General features: G+C 36.8%; 1 protein-coding gene across 1 annotated transcript in view; it reads right to left on the reverse strand.

The window, feature by feature from the left end:
• The window catches only part of wdr19 (WD repeat domain 19), a 28,252-nt gene extending 19,145 nt beyond the window's left edge, over positions 1-9,107 (reverse strand). The window contains exons 1-17 of the mRNA XM_065254662.1: positions 9,008-9,107; positions 8,639-8,730; positions 8,473-8,538; positions 8,196-8,321; positions 7,983-8,098; positions 7,759-7,874; positions 7,545-7,622; positions 6,219-6,331; positions 5,966-6,139; positions 4,463-4,533; positions 4,200-4,372; positions 3,942-4,056; positions 3,719-3,825; positions 3,513-3,635; positions 3,055-3,204; positions 1,503-1,650; positions 912-1,119 (exon numbers count right to left, since the gene is read on the reverse strand). Of these exons, the coding sequence (XP_065110734.1) occupies positions 912-1,119; positions 1,503-1,650; positions 3,055-3,204; positions 3,513-3,635; positions 3,719-3,825; positions 3,942-4,056; positions 4,200-4,372; positions 4,463-4,533; positions 5,966-6,139; positions 6,219-6,331; positions 7,545-7,622; positions 7,759-7,874; positions 7,983-8,098; positions 8,196-8,321; positions 8,473-8,538; positions 8,639-8,730; positions 9,008-9,013 (1,982 nt within the window). The 5' untranslated portion in view covers positions 9,014-9,107. The remainder of the gene's footprint in view (positions 1-911; positions 1,120-1,502; positions 1,651-3,054; positions 3,205-3,512; positions 3,636-3,718; positions 3,826-3,941; positions 4,057-4,199; positions 4,373-4,462; positions 4,534-5,965; positions 6,140-6,218; positions 6,332-7,544; positions 7,623-7,758; positions 7,875-7,982; positions 8,099-8,195; positions 8,322-8,472; positions 8,539-8,638; positions 8,731-9,007) is intronic.
• Between the last annotated feature and the right edge of the window lie 498 nt (positions 9,108-9,605).

Genomic DNA, 9,605 nt, shown 5'->3' on the forward strand with positions numbered 1-9,605 from the left:
AGGAGAGAGTATTAGCGTAGTGTACGCACTTTCTTAGTGAAGAGTAGCCTCCGTAGGCTGTGTAAGCTCTCATCCTGATTGCGCACGCGACTAAGATGGCAGCGCTACCGCAAGGTATTTATTTTCGTTAATAAAGTTTTAAATATGGATATTTCTACAACAACACCGCGCGGATTGCCCTCAGAAGACCTTTGTTTATCATCCTGGAGCCGTTTGGATTTAATTTGTGAAGGATGGACGCACTTTTTTTTGGACTTGAAGGTCGTGGACTATGGGTGAACGCACATTTAATCAACTGAAAGATCTAAAACATTTTCTAAAATATCCGAAAATGTGTTTGTCTGAAAAACGATGGACATGCAACTCGGACAGCTTGGGGGTGAGTAAATCATGGCTTTAATATCATTTTTGGCCGAACTATCCCTTTAAGAACATAAATGTTTGATTTCACTTATTGATTTCACTTTAATTTCAATGTTTGACATTGCCTCGGTCAATATTAAAGATATCAAGAATGTAATTTACAAAATGTTCTTTACATTATGATTATTTTATGCAGTAAATTTCAAAAAAATGACTTTAGATAACTTTTCACAATATGATGTGTTATGGATGATGGTCCTCAGGATGTTGTTTTATGTTTTTTCTTCCTAACTTCCTAAATTACTCCGTATGAGATCATTGGTTAACAAGCTATACCAAAAAAACAAGCAGGTTGACATGAATGTTTTGCTGGGGAACAGCATTCCTATAATGATCCAGTAGCACCAAACAAGCATTAACCAACGCAAACCAGCATGAAAATTCATGGTGGTCTAAGCTGGTCTTTTCAGCAGTGTTATATGGCTAAATGTAGATACTTTAAAAACGAAATGAAACTAACCTAGCATAAAATGGCCTTGTAAAAATACCTTTTGAGCATGATGGCCTGTTTCAGTAAAGCTTGGAGTTTTTCTTTGCTGGTATCACCGAGAGGGATGTTAAGGAAGGCGTGTGTGTTCAAAAGCACAGTGTTAATTTTCCCACTCTGGGTTTGACAAGTCAACTCTCCATTGTACAGCAGCAAGGGCTTATGGGAAAATGGCAACTTGGTGGCACCCACCAGAATCACTTTGGACCCTTACGAAACAACACAAAATGTATCAGCAATGAGGATTATAGATAGAAATCAGAAAAACGTTCCATTTCATTGTTATCATTGTTTGATTTCAATATCTTTTCCAGCATGGTAATATGGGACACATGGCACGGCTCACAGAAAAATAAAATTTTAAAGTAGGATATTAGAGCAGAGCAGATAAAACACTTTACATTTACTTATTTATTTAGCAGACCCTTCTATACTGTAAATGAGTAGCCGGTTTCATTACTGTTCAGTTGAAGTTATTATCTCATCATTGGACAGGCTATTTTTAAACCCTATTCATCCTTTCATTTTCAAAATTACTAAAAGAATCTTTCACAGAACCATTAAGGAAACAGAATTAATATTTAATTTTCACCTTGTATTGTGTCTTTGTGGAAGGCATACGTGTAGACTTTGTCCTCCTCAAATGCCGCAAACACACCCTTACTGCTGATCCAGTTTTCCCACAGTACCCCTCTAATGGCAGGAGAGAAGTCTGGGATCTCAAAGAGCGAATCATTCACCTACAAGAAAAACTTTGCTTAATTTAAAGTCCCCGTGAAACAGAAGTCGCAATCGAGTTTACTTCCCTGTTGTGACGTATTTCTGAGTGAAACGGAATACCATATGAGGAAAATTGCAGGCGTGGCTTGTGTTTTCCACTGTGAATTGATTGGATATTGAAAAGTGGCATTTCATTCAGAAATAGAACTCTTAGCAGACTGATGGTTAGAGGGGGCGGGGTTAACGAATGTTCCAGCTCAAGCGGTCTAGCTGACATAATTAGAAAATGATCGCAACAAGAGGGTGGAAGTACATTTTCAGATTTTGATTAAAGTTTATGAAGACATATACGGTTTTGACACGTGTGCAGCAGGCACTTATTTTGACAAAACACATGATGCACACAGGATCTCTCGACATACAGAACACATATTTTGAAAAAAGGAACCACACCCGACACTCCGAACACTTATTTTGAATTAGCGGCCCTCGGATGAGCAGTCACGAGCCACCACTGATAATAAACACTGCAATATATTTCACTAAAAAATATGAATTGTCAGTTTTGATTTCAAAGGGACTCTAATGTAACCAATATAAAATAATATACCGTACATTTATTTTGAAATTAATGCGTATCATTAGAAGACAAGCTGTAAATGACCAAAACAAACATATAATAAAAAAATAAAAAAAGTATATAGACATAAAAGTATAATTAATAATAGGGATGCACCAATACAAATTTCTGTCCCGATACTGATATTCGATTACTGTAACGGTTTATCATGCAAATGCGCGTTTTCTCAGTGAATGAATTTGAATGAATTACGGTGAAATGCCGCCACATCCAAAAGCCAGAGGACGTTCTTGTGCAGAAACTCCAATTGTGCCACAGAAGAAGTAGCATTGCAAACCCTATTCCAGGAAATGTCTAGAAGAATATTTATATTGCCGTTCTTCAGATTGTTTCAGGTATTTTCATGATAATAAAGAATATTTTTAATGATTTTGTTTAACGAGCGTTGCTTTTTTAAATGCACGTTATAAACGACTCCGACTCATAATGATTTTAGATTGATAAGGACTTCCTACTGACCAAAGCGCCATAGTACACGCACAAGCAGCGCATCAAACACAGAATCGCAGCCTTGTGATGCAGAATCGATTTTAGACAGGTCTTTTTAATGGGACACGCGATATATAGTTACAGCCCTACCAATAGGTATCGATAGTGACTTCTGACCCCTTTTGATTGCCATGATATAATCTACCCTGATCATCGGCTGTTTAAACAATTAACTGATGTCTTATAGTGAAAAAAAAAATGCAGATACTGATTTTATTGGTGCACCTCTAATAAATATTAATTTTAAAAAATGATCAGAAAAACTGTATTTTATCCCCACATGATGCAGTATTACCGGGCAGTATAAAAAGCCGTCACTCTTTTCATCAATAAAGACGAGGCGGGTTCCATTGGGGTCAGGAAAGATTTTGCGTATACCCACTGTGTGCCGGTGCTCATTCACACTCTGCCAGTCCTCTAAATAGAAACATTGAATCAAACCAGTCTACAGAACAAAGGAAAGAGAAGCTATCAGAACATGACAGTAAATATAATCTCCTGAAACTCCTTTAATCTATATTTACAATATAGAACGTCCCCCAGTGCTTTATTGCTTTCATAAACCGTTACTTCATTATAAAAACATTACAGATATATTTTCATTAAAACACTATTAGGGAAAGTAGGCTACCACATGGCCAATTGTATCTTACATAACTAAACTGAGATAAACCAATTTTTTGGTTACACAATTGTAATTAAGAAAGTAGACTGAGAATAAAATAAAGATCATTATGTTTTAATATGACTCACATCAGTCCCATAATACAGAAACTCAGTGGTGAGCGCATGACAGAGGATGCGGTATTTCTGATCGGGTTCTGGAAACAGTTTTGTCTGTCTGTCCTCCTGAACAACCTGTTCATCTCCATCAATCTTTCATACAAACACAAACATTAATCAGAAAATGTTCAAAATTTGTAGAAAAAGCTGACAACTACATGTTCAAAACTTCATACCACATGCAACTGGACTTTCCCCTCAAACAGGGCTGCGGCATAGTCACAGTTCAGACACATACTGGCCACTGTCCCTAAATACTCAGTGTCCTTTACACGCTCCACTCCTGAAATACACAAAGACATGCAAACAAGGCCCTTAGGATCTAGAAGTTATTTACATCTGTTTCCTTTGATTCCTCCCAGAATCAATCTAACATACGTTATACATTTTTTAACTCACCATTGTCTCCTAATACATAAAACCATGCTCTGTTATTCATGCCCACAGCAACGTGATACGGTCCCACAGCGATGAAACTAGGTTCCACCTCCACAGCTATAGCAACAGGAGATTCCTGAGATAAAACAGGATCTAAAGAATTAATGTAAGCTACATTTTTACATTTTAAGAGTGTGCTTGACCATTAAAGGATTGTGTGTTGCTAAGTCAAGAGAGAGTATATCCATGTGAAATAAGTGCATATTTGTGTTACCCTACCCCTTCCACCTGGTTGGCAACTGTAACCTCCAGCAGGGATGTCAAATAGGCGATTCTCGTGCCACTGCTGTCTCCCAGAATGGGCAATTTTGTGAGAAAGACGTGCAAGGTGCCCTGCTGAGAGGACACAGCTAACAGCTGCCCGTCATCAGTCCAACACATCTGATCAAGACCTTAGAGAGACACACTAGGCATTAACTGCACACTTCATTGAGAACAAATGCTTTTTATGAAATCCATTTACATCCATGATGATGTAATACCTTTAGTCTCCTCATCCAGACTGACTATAGCATACATCTCCTTCAGATCAGTCAGGTCATGTATCTTTATACTGATAGAGACATAAAGCAACATTCTCTCACATGCTCATATATAGATAAATTGTTCTAGATATAATAGCTTACACCAGAGATGGACTCACAAAGTTACCCACTTGGACATTTCATTTTTCATTTTGGGTGATACTTAGTTTAGGCACTATCCCTAGTGGTTAACTGTACTAAAGGTAATTGAATCCGCCAAATATGGCTTAAAGGGACACTCCACTTTTTTTGAAAATATTCTTATTGTTCAATCAAACATTTGATTTTTACCGCTATGGAATCCATTCAGCTGATCTCCGGGTCTGGCGCTAGCACTTTTAGCATAGCTTAGCATAATCCATTGAATCTGATTAGACCATTAGCATTGCATAAAAAAATAACCAAAGAGTTTCAATATCCCAACAAGCAAAAACCAAGACTTTGAAATGACGGCTAACTATAGACCCAATATAGACCGGCTATGAGTAACCCACTTCTACCCTAAATAGCCTTGAATTTGGTTACATGCCATTTTTGCCAAAATAACTTGAAGATATATGATATTCCAACATGTAGGCAAAGTCAACAGGTGTTCAAGGGGTTTGCTTTCATTTGTTTTAAAATTATACGTATCGTCTACTCTTGGGCTATGGTAGACGTCTGTTAGATTTTCACTGACAGCCCAAATTTAGCCTGGTTTTAGCCCAAATTGCTTGCTGGGATGTTTCCTATTTAAAACTAGTCTATTCTGTAGTTACATTGTGTACGAACACTGATGGAAAATTAAAGTTGCGATTTTCTAGGCAGATATGGCTAGGAACTATACTCTCATTCCAATCAAAGACTTTGGTGCCATACCACGGCTGCAGCAGGCGCAATGATATTACCCAGTGGCTAAAATCAGTCCCCTGCTATTGAATGTAACCAAGGGGACTATTTTTGGGCAGTGCGTATTATAACTACGCCTGCTGCAGCCATTTTACAGCAGCAAAGTCCTTGATTATTATGCCAGAATGAGAGTATAGTACCTAGCCATATCTGCCTAAAAAAAAAAAATCGCAACTTTAAATTTTTCGTTGTTCTTGGTACACAATGTAACAACAGAAGAGTCAAGTTTTAAATAGGAAACATATCGAAACTCTTTGGTTATTTTTAGCGCGATGCTAATGGTCTAATCAGATTTAAATGGATTATGCTAAGCTATGCTAAAAGTGCTAGCGCCAGAACCGGAGATCAGCTGAATGGATTCCAAAACAGTAAAAATCAATTGTTTAACTCTAGGGGAGCAGGAAAATGAGCATATTTTCAAAAAAGCAGTGTCTCTTTAAACGGGCCAATCTGAGGATAAATTTCAAGGCAAGCCCATCCCTGTACCATAATACTACTGTTTTACATTTAGTCATACAAATCTTACGATAACATTCATGCAAATAAGATACACATGCATTAACAAACACTGACCAGTTGTCCCCACAGGATGCTGCCTTATTTAGCGACTGTGAGATGGCGATGCTGGTCAGACTGTCCTTGTGATTATGGGCTTGAAACAGCTCTTGGCCAATCTCACGGATATGTGTGGAAATTACCACAAAATAACCATGTGAAAATCCAATCATTATATAGCCATCCCCATACCTATAGTGAGAAGAATATGTTCAGTACATAAAAACTAAGATTGTCATACTTAGATACATCTGTGAGTGTCTGCATATACCAGCGGTAGGAGATAATATTGCCATAGCGCTGCTGAAAAGCCAGTTCTATAGGGTTATCAGGATCATTCAGGTTGAACAGAAACAAGGTCTTCTTGCCCAAAGCCACACTTACCTGCAAGTTAAAAGGTAAAACAGACGATCTGTATTACTTAAAGGCATGATCTCTGAAAGCCAATGCTGATATTTAAAATCATCTAAACAAACACGCCCCTACCCCAATAGAATCTGGACCTTCTTTTGATAGATCCGTCCCACACATATGCAACCCAGGCAACGATGTCGGTTAGTCGACATGCATCATCCTTACTGCTGATTGGCTACAAGTGTGTTAAGTACTCAGCCCAACTCCCTTTTTCAAAGTGTTTTTCAAAAACCATACACCCCGCCTTTAAGATGCATCCGTGCCAGGTTGCTCAATATAGTATTTATTAATATAGAAGTAAGACAAAATGTGCAGTCACAGGTGAGGCTATAGTCAATAGGAGGTTATTATATTAGGGCTCCATTTGTGGCTCATTCAATCAGAATTAAGAGTTGGAACTACTTGTTTTATAATGTTGGTTTCACTGTGTTTGCACTGATGCCAAGCTTTTATTTATTTGTTAGTAATTCTAATCTATTCATTTACATTAAATTAAATGATTTACTTCTGTTTGTTAAGCATTTCATTCTTTAGAATTTTCAATATAGGCATCTTGAATGCCATCTTGGAGTTTAAGCGCAGTAAGAGTTCGTTTTCATGGGGTACGTTGCGCAGTGACTCCCGTGTATCACGCGAGTTTGAGATGGCGTTGTAACCCGCTAAGCTAGTTATTAGTTACAGTTTATTACGTTTAAAATATGGATATTTTTCTTACAATATCACACTGATTACCCACAAATGACCTTAATTAATCCCTTGGAGCCATGTGGATTACTTCTGTGAAGCATCTATGCACTTTCTGTGGCTTTAAAGTCATAAGTTGTTCCCTGATCCCTGTTTTATTCTATTATAATCTTGGAAAAGAAAGGGCATTTACTAAAATAACTTAAAATGTGTTAGTCTGAAAGATGATGGACATATGTATCTTGTATTGCTTGAGGGTAAGTAAATCATGTGGTAATTTTGATGCAGAAGTATTGCTTTAAAATTCAAGAATAAGACTAAAATAAGACTAAAGCAACTAAAGCAAAGCATGAAAATAAACTAAAGCAACTAAAAATCTAAATTTTTGCATCAAATGTCTGTGTTTTATAGGCAATCATGAGATAGTGGGATAATGTTTTGTGTGTGTTGCCATCCATATTTATTAGAAAGTGGTGAAGGTAAATGTATGTTAACATACAGTGCTTTCTCCTGATGATCGCTCATCTGTTTTCATCACTGAGAATTGAACATCTGCAGGGTCTGCTCTTACAGAAGTCTGAAAAAAAAAAAAAAAAAAAAGAGACTGACGATGAGCTAGATTGATTTTAAACTTTTATTGATTTTCCAGAATCTGCATTAACAGATACAATGCATATGGTATGACAATACAGGGACTGTCTCCCAAAACGTACCTGTCGAATTGTGTCTCCCTCATGGTTGCTGACTGTTATGCTGCGGTCTTCACTGCCTAAAGCCAGAAGGTTCTGAGAGCTCCAGCAGCCACATGTGATTTTCTTTGTGTGCTTACCTACACATATAAATGCATGATGTACTTTTATAAAATAAAGAAATTCAACACAATTTGTATTAAACTTTTAACATATATTTCAAAGCAATACAGGTGGCATGGCTTTACCCAGCACAGGAATTTTTCGTGAAGTTTGCTGGTTGTAAATAAGTAGGTTTCCTTTAGATGTGCCAACAGCCAATAGAGGCCCAGTTTTGGACCAGAGCAAAAACGACATCTGATCTCTGTGGAAACCACAAATACAGCAAACAATAGAGGTATGATCTGAAACACAAATGTTCAGTAAGTCACCTTATAATACACACATACTCCTTTTCTCACCTCATGCCACTGTCCAGCTGTGAGGTTTTGTTGACATTGGCATCCCACAAATAAATAGAACTGGACTTTTCAGCAATTACAGCCAAGATATCACCATCTTTATCCCAATCAAGAGAAATGCAGCTTCTGCATACACAAAAACCCAATATGGACATGAAACAGAAAACATTTACCTGGAAAATACTCAAAATGACAAAAATCTGAACTAAACTTGAAGCTTTACGTCTTGACTTTATTTAACAAACTCGGTGTGCTGTATATGTCTGCATTTGCTTACCCTGGGAGTTTTAATTCGTTCACCTTCTGCCCATGCCGATCAAAGATTTGTACAACATTGTCCGGGCTGTGTCAATTTAAGACAGAACATACATAACGTTACCAGTTCACCCAGACTTTCCAAAATATGAAATAAAAACAAATCTAAGAATCCATTAAATCCTCACCCAGCAACTGCAAGATAGTTGCCAACTGTTTTCTGCCATTTGTACAGCAAACATGAGCCCGACCACGACTTTTCTGAGAGCGTGAAAACACGCTAAAAGATGACAAGGGGGGAAATATTACAGCTGATAGATAAATCGCAGTCATAACATATCGATAAGGTAGCATCACGTTACACTTGTCGATTTATTTAAGTTAACGTTACATGCATTATTTTCATAGATAAGACATGTTCTGCGCTAACTAGCCATCATGCTAATGCTATGCTCCTGTAAAGCATGCTAACAATCGTTATTCGCGATTTTACATATGCACTTAAAAATAATTTAAAATTCGATTAAACGCACAGAAGATTTATTTTAAATACTTGCCTTCATTGTAGCTTGTGCAAAGCTTCAAAACGTTACACTTCCCAGAGTGCTTTACTCCGACGCATCTTGATCTCCCATAGCAACCTCTTAACAACAGCCAATGGACGTTCAAGAAAGGAGTAGCACTCGCACCTGGTTGGTCAAGATAGCTGTGTGGTTCTGTACTGTACATGTTTACAATATATATATATATATATATATATATATATATATATATATATATATATATATATATATATATATATATATATATATATATATATATTTTGTAAACATGTATATATATATATACATGTTGTCTCTACCATCAAACTGACTTGTTGACTTTTTATTTTTATCAACGGCAAGAGTTTCACCATTTTAATCACATCAATGCTTTCATGTTACCATGATCCCATGGTGTCACAAATGTATTTGTAAACGTAATCTCTAAAAAATAAATACAATGTATGCATAACAAAACGGTGTTATTTTTTTATAGATTGAGAATAGGACGTCATACCATATGATATGAAAGTTCCCCCAAAATCTTAATCTTCAACAAGTGGATCAGCATGTTTTGTATATATTTTTTCTATACACACACAAAACATATCTA

The sequence above is a fragment of the Paramisgurnus dabryanus genome, chromosome 4, assembly GCF_030506205.2.
Source record: "Paramisgurnus dabryanus chromosome 4, PD_genome_1.1, whole genome shotgun sequence".
NCBI classification, from domain to species: domain Eukaryota; kingdom Metazoa; phylum Chordata; class Actinopteri; order Cypriniformes; family Cobitidae; genus Paramisgurnus; species Paramisgurnus dabryanus.